A 13,035-nucleotide genomic window follows, 5' to 3' on the forward strand; every position below is an offset into this window, starting at 1 on the left:
GAGAGAGAAGACAGGATGTCCTGACTTTTTATTGAGAAGTGGGGGGCCAGAACCGTGTAGAGGACCTGGAAGAAAGAGGAGAAGTAGAGACTGCAGTAGGATTGGCAAGTCCCTTGCAGATTTTGAAAACGTTAGCCATGGTTTTGGTGGCCCTCGAGATGCTGGCTTTGATATGGACCCACTTCTTGGACCATATGGAAAGTCTGTAATGCCTCTGGAGCAGGCGACAGGCCAGTTTGTTAGAGGATGTGCGCTCAGCCAGACACTTCCGTTCTGCAACTCTGCTCTTGCTTTTCAGCGAGGCTAGGTCGGAATCATACCAACTGTTGTACTTGGAGGGAGGCTTCAGGTGGGTCCTCATGGCAGGGGCAAGGATGTCAAGGGTATTGGAGATGAAGAGGTGAAGGTTAGCAAGGGCTGAGCCAGAGTGGCAATCAGTATCTTGGGTGGAAGGGGGAATAAAAGAGGCGGCAACTTGCAATCGCTTCATTGGTCGGATGATGGGGAAGGAGGCTGGCAGTGCAGGCAGAGGCTTAGCCAGGGAGCCCAAGAGCTCCAGAAGAGAGGAGAGAAGGATCAGACCAGGAAAGAGGTGTACTGAGAGGGTTAGAGGGAGAGAGGTCAGCAGAGATGAGCGCATCCAGTGCCCGGCTGAGGTAATGATTACAGAAAAAAAATATGGAAGCAGACACGATGTAGGGATTCGATTAAAATAAGGAAAAGTAGAAGAATCACAGATCTCAAAATTCATTAAAAAAAAAATCTTTCAATTGGGTACTAATATCGCAAGGACATTTTCTCCCTGCTGCTAACCAACCCAATCCATGGCAAGAAAGATCCTGTTTAAAACATTTCTGGCAAAGGTTGGAAAATCTTTAGGCATGCACAAAGTTCGTCTTACTTGAGCAGGAATTCCACAGAGATCTAAACATCTTGCAACTCTTTACAACTCTTTACATTCTATAAGGCAAATGCCATCATATAGAAAGCCAAGGGGCAACGAAGAATGTTCTCCCTATAGACAACCACTAGCTCTGAAACTCTACACTGACACTATTCGCATGGATGGTAAAAAAGTATGTACTTTTTGTGTGTACTTAAAGTTTGGACGCTTTGTGTGTACTCTACGAGTTTGAAGTTAAATATCATGGTTTGCATGCCAGTGATTGAAAGAAATCAGTTAAATAAAGAAGTGCATTATAAAACAACAATACATAAAAAGCGAAAACACATTTAGCATGGCAGCACGTACAAACATGCTCAGAGATTAGTACATACCAGGATGCCACACCACTCACATCTCATGCCAGACAGCACTTCGGACGAGCCGCATGTTTTTTTGCAAACTTCACAGCGAGCGCTTGAAGACAGGTTTCCCTCCCGCCAGTGATGATGAAAAGTATCCTAGAAGAGAGTACAAATAAGGCAACACAAATTAATATGTAAAAGCACACAGCAAAACACATTCAACTAGTAAGAAGGCCGGATTATAGGAAGAGACAGCAAGTAAAAAGATAATAATCATGACATTGTCTCGGGAGGATAGCTCAGGGGCAATGTGGAAGCAAGACGACACGGAGCAACACAGGTTCGATCCCTGGGCCGCGCTTAGAAACCTCTGGGTATTAAGCGCGTTATAAATAACCTACCATATCATATGCTGCTAGGAGACTAGCAGACCAGCAGCTGCCACCAAGCAAAGCCTTGCTAGATAAGGCTCTAATCTTCCCATAAGCTTTGATGCAAAGAGAAGTGGAAGTTCGTGGGGTTCAGAGAAGCCTTGCAACCCCATCTTTAATATCCAGTACATCTGGCTGTCGAATCCAAACAGAATATTGACAGCTAATTTGTTGGGATAGAAAAATAGCATGCATCAGGGTAGAAAGGGCTATTGTAATGTTGACAGGCAACTGTAAACAATGGGTCAGCAGATGGCCTTAACGACAGTTAGCACCCTTTTCAGAAAGTTGATGCACACCTAGCCAATCAGTATTAAGTGACTCCCGAACTGTTAGATCGTAGTTGACTGTAATTCCCTTTTCCTGATTAGTTCAACCAGAATAAACATTCCCCCATGATGCCCCCTTCAGCATGCATAGTGTTACTACTTTTGACTCCCACCTTTATCTACTCCATCCGTCTGTTCCCTGTCCCTCAGTGTATGTCCCACCCTGCAGTCATTTCTTCCTGCTGTCACTCACCTCCCTGTCCTGTCCACTGACCTGTGTTTGGTATCCTGCTGTCTCACCTAGAACTCTTTTCTCTGTGCCATTCCTGGCACCATTCCGCATCCAGACCTCATCTAGTGCCTGCTGTCACTCCTGTATTTCTCTGCTCTAGGCCACCCCCTTGACGCACCACTGCCCCGCTTCCAACACCTGCACACTCTTCCACCACACTCTGTGAGCTGGCACCACCATTTTCTCTGCAGCCCACTCTGTACGTGTTAGCGCATCTTCATGTCAATGTGGCATGGCGTACTTGCTCCATGGCATCATTTTTGTTTTTTTGTGTGTGAACAGAGCAGTGTCTTATAAACATCCCTACCTACAAAGGGTGCTAAAAGCCTTAGCACATGTGGCAGGGCAGGAGTACCAGCCATTAGGCGCCCTCATCACTGCATTCAGAGCCAGGAAGTTAGTTTTACGGTTACCTAATGGCTGGGATTCCCACCTGCCGCAGGCATTAATGCTAAATGACAAGGCCCGCTGTTTCTCTTCCAACATTCTGCATCAATACCCATGGCAAATATTCCACCATGGCAATGCTCACTCCAAGATTCCAAACACCTTCTTTAACTGTTTCCTTTTAATATGTTCTTGTGACTGTGCCAAATTGTATTAGCACTACAGCCATAGAGTGGGAGGGTTGTAATGTAGACAACAGTTAAGAGCAATGAAGGGTAGCTGAACAAGAACAAGAGAGTGTGGTGCTGAGAAGTGCCTGTTTATTCATGTACCAAGCACCCTTGGTTCTACTAAACCTTCCACCCAGAAAGCCACTTTTATACTCCGGTTATGGAATTTACACATGTGAAACATTAGGAAAAAATCCTAAGCCAACCCTGCCATGTGTTTTTAAATGGAGCACAGTTTTATTTTATTCATGAAGAAACTGACCTTCATCGGTATCCTAACACCTGTTGTAGGTCATTACAATGAGGCAGACCAGTTCTTGTCATGATAAACAAGTAGGTTATTTAAATTATAAGCAAAAGGTCTTTATTTCCCTGTTCTATGGGATTGCCTACCTAACAAAACTAACTAGGCTGCTCGTCATCAGTAGTGAAGTCCAAAAAGTAAACAGTCGGTCCTCCGTCTCAAAGCTAATCTATCATGACGCTACCACTAAGTGAAAACAAAAAGTCCAGGAGAATGACTCTATTCTCCTAGATAGGCTATCCCCAACCCTAGTATCTGATTCTTAAATAGCTATTGGTTATATCTTGGACACATTTGTATTGTTCCTATCTGGGACTTTGTCACCTTTCTGCTGTCCCTCTTCTTTCTTGAATTAGACTTCGTCTCTTCGCTGCGTTTGGGATTGTATCCCCTTGTACTAGGATTTCTTGAAGTGTCTCTTTATTCTTCTCGTTCCTTATCTCTACATATTTAACATGTCTCATATCACCTTCATCCTGTTCTGACCAACTGCCCGTCTCCTTAGATCGAATATAGCAACTATGTTTGCTCCCCTGTTCGGTTCCTGTCCTGTTGTACTGAGTGAGACAGGGTTGACTGTGATTTTCCTTCTTAGGGGGGGCTGTAGACCCTTCACTGAGACAAGTAAACAATCTGAGAGTTATTCTCACTTTTATGGGCACTTTATCCTTTCATTTGAACTAATAGGTTGATTGTCGTAGTGGCTCTTACTCTTATTAACATGTGTTCTTTCACAAAAATGAGTAGGATAATGCTGTAGTTATTCTCACTCGTAGAAACACTTGTCACATGTGTGTCCTTGGTCCTCGTATCACCACCAGGGTCTCCCGCCTCTCCCGTTACCTTCTTGTTCACGAGCTGGCCTCACTGGGTCTTTCTCTAGGATCGGGATAGCACTTGGTGTCTGAACGATTCTTGCGTTCACATTGACATTTCTTGGTTCTTCTTTGTGGCCCGGTGTGGACAGCGCAGAAATGGTCTTGGAACTGTCCACCTTCCACTGGTCATACCACCACTCTCCCAGTTCTCCTTTGCTCTGGGTTCTCTTCCCTGCACGGCCTGGCTCTCTGCTCTGCTCTCTCCATGCCTCCTGGTTACACCCATGTGCCGTATACTCCAGAAAGAGGATCGCCCTGTAATCAGCAGCTTTCACATTCTGTCTGATTCAAACTTCCTGTGTTTCACACCCTTTCCTTAGTTCTTCACTTTTTATGTTAGCTTTCTGGGTCTTCCTCAGAAAGAAGGGCATCAAATCCCCTTTTCTCTCTTGTTCTTTCGTTCTTCATCGTCACAGTTTGGCTGGCTTCCAACCATTGAATGATCAGCATTACTCGCTTACCTCTCTTCTTCTTCTCAGTATTTTCATCAAACATTTCTTCAAGTTGAATATGTGGTGTAATGTTACAATAACAAACAGTGGCTTGTGCTAATGGATTTCTCTGAATCCTGGATGGTACTGATCTCCCACAAGGAAGGGTTTCAGGGAGTTCCCCGAGGGAATGGGAGTCTCTCCTTGTAAGGTCCTGTATACAGCTACCCCGAGTGAGAGTGTTTGTAGCGGGCTCACCTCCTGAGCCCCACAAAGTAAAGCTCCATTCTCTGGGGAGAAGTTAAGAAACCACAGAAGTCATCACACACTCTTACTGCAAAGATACATATATAGTTGAGAATTAAAAGAGTATATATTTGTAATATGTATATTATTCAGAGCATATGAAATAATGTCAAATGTAAAAAGCATTTTTTCACCAACAGCCGTACAAGTGCCCAGTGCACTGTAATCTTCTATACAAAATGATTGGAAGGAAATAGCTGCAATGTAATTATAAATGAAGGCCTACATGTCTTTATTGCACCAGATATGGAATGGGTGTTTTAAAAGGAATTAAGCATATTGAAGTAAGAGATGGCAAAGGGCAGTGTCCTAATTTTGGCTTTGCCAACACCTAATTGTGTCTATTCTTCAGTGATTCTAATACATAGAAACTTCAGTTCTACTTACATGGGAAAAATAAGAAATGGGGAGGTCTAGGGCTCCAGGGGATTCCTTATGCAGTCATCAAAGAAGACACATTAAGTCCAGTATAACAAAAGGATCATGTGCTCAAGTATTAGAAAACTTCCTTGTATCACAACATCAAAGGCAATAAACGCACTCAATCTCAGATTTGGCATAGGCTGGGTTATAAATTCACCATCTGTTGAGCTAACGGAAGGCTTCGTAGAGAGGTCATCTGAGCTATTAATATTGAAAGGAATCCTTAACATGCAAAGTTCAACAGAATAAACCTGTCCATTTTGAATAAAATTATTTAGTATTTAATAAAACAATGTTGACTATACATTTCCAATGCTTAGGTTTACAGCAAAAGTACAAATGTTCTGAATCTATGGGAGTGTTCCCTAAAATGTAAAACCAAACAAGATCCATTAATTTGTAATAATAATTAATACATTATATAAATGGTAACAATTCAGTCAATTTTCTTCTCACTTTTCATCTCACAAACATGTGCCTCATATGCCTGAATGCAGAGACAGTGCTGTCATGAAAATCCACATTTTAACAATGGGAAACATTTCTACCAAAAGTTAGGACAGAAAATTTGAACTTGAGTTTAAATTGAATAGCACCACTCCTGTCAGACGTCCAAAAATGTGAACAACATATTAAATTAAGGGGTGTGTTCTCTGGAAGTGTCAACCTGATAAGCAAGCCAATGGGGAGATTTCACCAATCAGAGCTTGCGATGTAGTATGACAGTTAGGGAAAATGAGAGCCTATATAAGAAGGAACCCAGATGAAGTTATGAGGTAGCTCTGGGATTCTGGAGGCTGCCGAAAGGGGAACATCTGCATAACTGGATAAGCGCTGAGGTGGAATGGCATCTTGAGGGATGAGACAAACCATGGGCCTTCTCCAAGAGGAAGCCTGAAGCAGATTTCACCTGGAGTGAGATCTGATTTCCCTTTGGTAGACCTGAATTCTAAGATGCAGATAAAGTGGAGAGCGGATAGGACTATCTGACTGGGGAAAATGCCTTGAGGCTGTGAAGGTCCACCCTGACTCTGTCCCTTAAAAGAATTATCCAAAAGCATGAAAAGGTCCACACAATTAGATAACTGCCCCCTAGAATGTAGTCCCTACTATGGGTGGAACTGGGAGGAGAAGAACGAGAGGGGGGCCGATTTAAAAAATAATGCTTTAGTGGGAAATACACTTGCCTTCTCACTATATTCAAAGCCAAGTGAGGATTGATTTAAATGAGAACAAACAGAATTTTCTGTGCTGAGTACTTAGTGCAGAAATGAATTCAATTTTCAGTGCTTTGCGTGCAGTATTTTGCGAAACATAGCCAAGTAAAATGAATCCCACATGTTCACATCTATAGTCAACTAGGGCTTTGAACCAAGGTGTAAGCTTTATAGCCTTACAGCGAATTTATAAACCAAGACATGTGAAGGCCTAGTCATTTAAAAATAGACATATTAGGATGAAAGGGAGATTAGCTGAGTTACTTCCAGTGCATAGAATGTGAAGCAATTGTAAATGAACAGTAAAATCTCACCAATGAGATTGTGTAGAAGTGTGAGGATTCAGAAAATCATAATTTTGGGTTGATGCATCATCTAAATTGAACCAATATTCCTAGCACTCTAAATTGATAACACAGCTTGTGCTAAATCCAAGCCTGATTTTGATACACTCTTCAATAGCGTGCATTTCACCTACATGCATATGTTATAAACCAACCACACCACATTTGTACATGGGAACACATATTGAAGTGCATAACAAATGCAAGAAATTTGAAATTTATTTTCTGTGCAACATTCCTTGGATCCCAATACTTATTGTCAATATTAGAGAAAATAAAGAGCTACCAGAATTGTCATTTAATCAGAGCAAAATATTTATGGTGTACATGAGTAGCACACGTGTGTGGGATGTATCAACCTACTCATCCATGCCCTGCAACATCACTGTGCTTTGCTGGCAGCAGAAACATCATAATGGCTGCCGGAAAGCATGCTGCTCGCCAGAAATCACCAGAAATTGCGCAGTGAAAACCTGAAAAATAGGCCACTATCTACTTTTGCCTATGTCAGTGGTAACACAGGAGACCACTGCCAAAACCCATCCTTTGGCTGCTCACAGAGCAACATCACTGCCAAGGAATACAGAGCAGTTTCAAAAATCTGTTTTTATTTGGTGTCAAATTAGTAGAAATCATGGCTCACAAAACCACCAAAAAAGATCCAACCTTCTTGTTGGGTGTTCCACATTACTCTACTGCAAGAATCCACATCAGTACAATATCAGCAAGAATCATATGCTTTCAGAGCAAAATCCCCTTTTAAAGATACTGATGGAAAGACAGCTGTCAAAATGGGTGTAGTACCGTTACTCGCCTCTGTCAGGTGCTGGCGATTTATAATTCTGACAGGAGAACTGGTGTTTCAGAAGTTAAATATGCCAAAGAAGAGAATTCCATCCAAATGCCATATAGAGTGCCACACATTGATTTCATGTGGAAAAAGACTGGATTTAAAGATATGTTGCTTATATTAAATGTATAAATGTATTTTTCTTTACAAGGAACTATGTTGCAATTGACCAGAAGGTAATCTGATTTAGTTAAAACTTTAAAGAGGCTTTCTTTCCCTGAGAACCCTTCACACCTTGGGCCTTCCCACCAAAAGGGAGGAGGTTGCATGGACATGTTAATCAAATGGGGAGGGGATTTTCTCTGCTGGCAGGAGAAAGGGACAATAGAGTCTTTCAACTGAATAGAATATGCTAAATTTTGGTGTAAATGACAACTCCTGGCAGGAGGACAGGCCATGTGACCTCTGAGTCAGCCCGGACCCTGGAGGTGGAGACAAACCACTGATGTGAAATGAATTGAAAGCAAATGTATATTTTATAAAAATGCTTATAGCAAAGTGTAACGAACTGACAATTAGAGTGTGAAAATGAAAAATTCCCTCACGATTTAAGACTAAACTGGACTCTGTGCGATGTTCTGAGACCAAACCCCGGAATTTATTAATATTGCAGCTGAAGTGTTTTTGCTATGAACATAAGAAATTACAGTAATATGCTCACAGAGGATATGCATGCATGTATTGAATTTGGAGCAGAATGAACATTGGGAAACCCACCAAAAGCGCAAAATGTTGTCATTTCAGAACCTAAGCTCGTAGGAACATGGGACTTGAACAGAGACATGCCTTAATTAATCTGTGATGTGTATATGTATTATGAACAACTTGTGTATCTGGGAAATATGTTTTTTGGGAAAAATAGAGTTTCTATGAAAAAGCAAAGGAGAGGGATTTCAGTTAAGCCATAAAACACAGCATCACTCTGACACATATGACACACTACTCCTGTCTTAAATCAGGGGACAGGGAATCCTCTAACCTATCAAATCCTTAGAGGGTTGGGCATTGTAGAATCAGCCTCCCCACCCCCTTTGGAAACACATAAATAGGGACTGCTGAGACCCAGATAGGACATCACTTTTCCATTATTCAACTATTCTTGGTGAAGCACTCTGACGGAAGACTCCAGACTCCAGATAAATCCAGGGACCACACTCTAGAACCAAACTCTAGAACTTTGAAGCAGAGAGGCCTAATCCCAAAAGCTGAACTCTTTTCAGCAGGCCTAGGAATCTTTTGCAACCTGATTCTAACCCCTAAACTTCCCAGGGGCATCTCAAAATCCAACAGCCGGGCTGAGCTGTTTTGCTTCTCGCTAAGAACCCTGTGCTAGAACCAAGATCTAGACCCAGAAAGCAGTGCTGTATCCAGAGCCCATCAGATCCAGTCTAAGAGGCCGTCCAGACCGCCGTGCAGTGCTGAGGGCAGAACCCAGAGTGCCTGAGACCTGTCCGGTGGCGAGTGAAGCCAAACCCTTGACCAGATCTTGACAGGGCCCCTTCCATTCCCAAGCCTAGGAGTGAGTCATCTGTCATTTGGAAATCTTGACTTTATTTCTGAAAATTAACCTTCACAAAAACCTCTGTAACCTTTGAACCATATGTCCTATTCCAATTCCAATTCCTCATAGTTTTTCCGAAATGGCGTTTCACACACACGGAAAGGTTGCCGCGAATTGCAATTTGGCTCAATTTAATTTTCTGTCAAAATAGCTGCTTCTTGCTTTCCACTGCTGAATTTCGTTTTCAATCTGATAATCATTCATGAATCATTGCTAGTGTTGACCTGAACCAATCCAAAGTAACTATCACTTATCCTGAATCTCCTTGAGTGAATTAAAATCATTTTAGCATATTTTCCCTTTCATGGCAATCACATTCAAAAGTATTTTTGCCTATGTTTAAAATCATACCTGTTTTCTCTAAGCTTGCTGGGGGAACTGGGATTGAACTGCATTATTGATTGTATTCTTGAAACCTGTGTGCCTTCATTTCCATCTCTTCATATTGCATAGGGGGGAGTGAGTAGTCACAGGGGAAAAAGTGATCATATTATCTTTTGATTGAAATCATATCAAGTTATTTCTGTGTTGTATTCTTTCCCATCCTGCATTTCCTTGAATCATATAAAGTATTCACTGCTACAGTATCCTTCCTATTCCTACTCCTAAGTGATTAAAGAGATTGTTGATTTTGTAATATTACCCATTGTTGATTACCGTCCATCTTCATAAGTGTGCTATTCAGATATTATTTTGTTCATAAAGTGTGATATGTATATATTGTTTAATTCTTCAAATAAACCTTTTAATTTGCAAAACAAACCTACTTCTTGGCTCAGTGAGGTCAGGGGGATTCAAAGAGAGGGGCGTTATATAGGGGTTCATCATCCAGATTTAAAGAACTTTGACATAAAAAAATATATAAATAAGGGCTTCCATTGGGCATCCCAGACTAGGCATTGACTTAGTTGGAGTGCTGGATTGAAGTCACTTACAGATTGGGGGCTCGGTAGCCGGGACTTCTGGATTAGATCTACCACTTGTACAGCTTAATGCAGTGTGCTAACTGACAGGATACATAAATCCTGTTGGGCTACCACGCTGTGTTACACTGTAAAAGCACCCCTCAAGAGGGAACGCTCTCAGGAAACGGTCTGTTTTGCAAAATAAAATAATAAACTTCTGTAAGTCAGGAAGGAAATCAATTTCCAGAATGGCAACATTGGTAGACATCAAGATAGCTAGAGAGCACCTCTTACATAAGCTATTTGTGAGAGGACTGAGCAGGACCAGCATGTGTGGTTGCAGGCAATCACACCTCAGATCACTGCAACAGGGTTAGATATATAGAGAGACCAGGGTCCCTTACATGTGGCCCTGAGCGAACTATACATGGCCCCTAAGGCCAGGATGAGCACGACAAGATTGCCAGGATAGCGGCATATTTATATTTATATATGGGAGCCATACAGGAAAAATGTGCTGAAGGCCAAGATCTGGCAAATAGGCAACTGATGGCATTAGAGAAGGCCCAATCTGATCTGGACTCTTCTGAGCAGAGGCTGCAGAGGAGCTAGGAGTCAGAAAACGAAAGTAGGCAGTATCTAAGTAAAATAAAAGAGGACATGGGCATCCTGCAACAGGAAAGGGCAGACCAGGATACCAGAATTCTGGCCTTGCAGAAAGAATACTAAGAAGGTTTGGACTCCCTACTGCAGAGCCAGAAAAAGCTGGAGCAACAACTAGATTTCAATAGGGCATGCACAGAGCAGGTAGCCACCCTGCAAAGCCATCTAGATAGAGTGAAGGCAGAGAGCAACAAATTGATTTTCTAAGACCTGGACACCCAGGCAGAGTTTGATGAAGAGCGCCAGAAAGCTGGTGCCCTTCAAAGGCAGAGGGACGACCTGGTGGCACAGAGGCAGGCTCTTGCTCAGGAAAGGGATACCTTAGGCCAGGAAGTCTGTCACTTAAAAGGGAAACTGGAAGAAAATCACCTGTCCTCCAGGGACTGGGTGACCTCCAAAAAGAGCATCAAAACTTGCTAGAGCACACAAGGAGGGTGGAAGATGCTCTGGCAAGAAAGGAACAGGCCAGTAGTGATGGGACTCAGGAGGTAACCCTCCTGCAGCAAAGACTGGCCCAGTACTCCAGGACAAACCAGGAAGCACAGAGAGAGAATGAGGCTCTCTGTCAGCACAATGATAGGCCCCAGCGACAGGTAGCAATGCAAGAGAGACTGATAGAGTCTAGTAAGGCCTTGATTGAGGAACAGAAAGCTCAGGCTCTTGCATGGCAACAGGGAGCAGGGGCTGATAGAGATGAGGTTCGCTGGGAAAGGGAAACACCTGAGCATAACCTCAGGAGCCCTAGTACCAGAGGCCTTCATCTCTCCCAGTCCCTGGATTCTGCCAACCCCATGTCCCATGGCGCACATGAGCCCAGGGCCACAGGGATGGCAGATTACTATCCAGTCAGAAGTATGGGGCCCATAGGCCAGTACCTCCCAGGAATGGATGGGCGGGCAGCTGGGCATGGGCACCCAAGTACAGTGCAATTTAGTGGGGAACCCCAGGAGAGTAGGCCCACTAAGGGCATCCTGAAAGCCTCTTCCCAGTTAGGTTATTGGGGGGGTACCCATCAAATCCTGGGAGCAAGGAGGAATCAGAAGACTCCTCTGAGTGTCCCAGGACACAGGAGACTAGGTCCCCACATTCTTCCAGCCATTCCCAGCCTCGCAGAATCCGGGAAAACCTGGAAGATCAGACGGGCACCTCTGGGAGCAGTGCTTCTGAGTCAGAGGATGAATGGAACCGGGTTACCCGAACCAAGAAGGCCAATAAGGCAAAAAAAGGCCTTGCTTTAGGACCCCTTAAAACAGATTAAGGCAATAAGGAGTGTCATCACCCCTTATCACAAGAACGCCAAGTATTCTGTGTTGGAACACTTAGAGCTCTTTGAGCAAATGATGGAGACTTTCCATTTGTAAGACAGCGGTAGCTGCATTCAGTACGTCAAATGGACATTCTCCCCAGAATACTCCAGTTTCTTTGCAGGGCAGGCTGGCCAAAATCATTCAAGATGGTCCACCTATAGGGCGGCCATCTTAAAGCACTTTTCTGTTCATAGAAATCCCCAAGAGGCTTGCAAGGCAGCCTATAATTTGCAATGTGGGGAAGATCAGGCCCCACAAGAATTTGTGCAGGAGTTGAAGCGTGCCTTTGCGCAGACCACCAAAAGGGTGTGCACGGACAGTAAAGAATTTGTTAACACCTTCTTCCATGCCTTACCTAAATACATCATGACCCAGCTAGTGAGAGATTTTCATGAGAAAATGTCACTAGACTGGGTCATTGAACAGGCCACCCGAATCTATGAGGTGCAGACGTCCATAGAAAATAAAAATAATGCTCAGAAAAGCCCCAAACTGACCAGCACGCTGCCTAAAAACCTGCCTGCATGAATAATTCTAAACCCAGAAGGCCCTCGGGCCAGTCACAGACAAGGAGTCAAGGAGGTAGTCCCACAAATGGGGTCCCTCACTCCCCTGACTATGCAAGTCCCCGCTATGAGGGGAAACCCACCCATCCTGGGTTATGTGTGGACTCCTCCAGCCAAGAATCAAACCAAGAACCTAACCCAGGGACCTTCCCTCCTAACTTCCCCCAGGAGGGCAGAAATTCCCCAAATCCTGGGCAGAACCTCTTCCCCAGGTACCCACAGAACTTCCAATCCCAAAATCATCCATCCTTCTTTCCCCACTTCCCTGAGCCCAGACCACCTAATCCGGGAGAGGGGAGGCCATGGGTGGAGGGGTACCCAAATCTTCCCAACCCGGGGTACTACCAGAGAAGGGATAGCTACCCTTCCCGGGATCAGCCCAGGGGAAAAAACAGAACCCTGTATCAGCCTGAGCGGGTTTCA

The 13,035-nt window shown here is 43.7% G+C and overlaps 1 protein-coding gene across 3 annotated transcripts in view; it reads right to left on the reverse strand.

Annotated features, from left to right (window-relative positions):
- Positions 1–13,035, reverse strand: part of DGKQ (diacylglycerol kinase theta) — a 1,656,676-nt gene that overhangs the window by 918,948 nt on the left and 724,693 nt on the right. For all 3 annotated transcript variants that reach the window (XM_069626394.1, XM_069626396.1, XM_069626395.1), the window contains exon 5: positions 1,279–1,404. In XM_069626394.1, coding sequence (XP_069482495.1) covers positions 1,279–1,404 — 126 coding nt within the window. The remainder of the gene's footprint in view (positions 1–1,278; positions 1,405–13,035) is intronic.

The sequence above is a fragment of the Ambystoma mexicanum genome, chromosome 6p, assembly GCF_040938575.1.
Source record: "Ambystoma mexicanum isolate Mex_15411 chromosome 6p, UKY_AmexF1_1, whole genome shotgun sequence".
NCBI lineage: Eukaryota > Metazoa > Chordata > Amphibia > Caudata > Ambystomatidae > Ambystoma > Ambystoma mexicanum.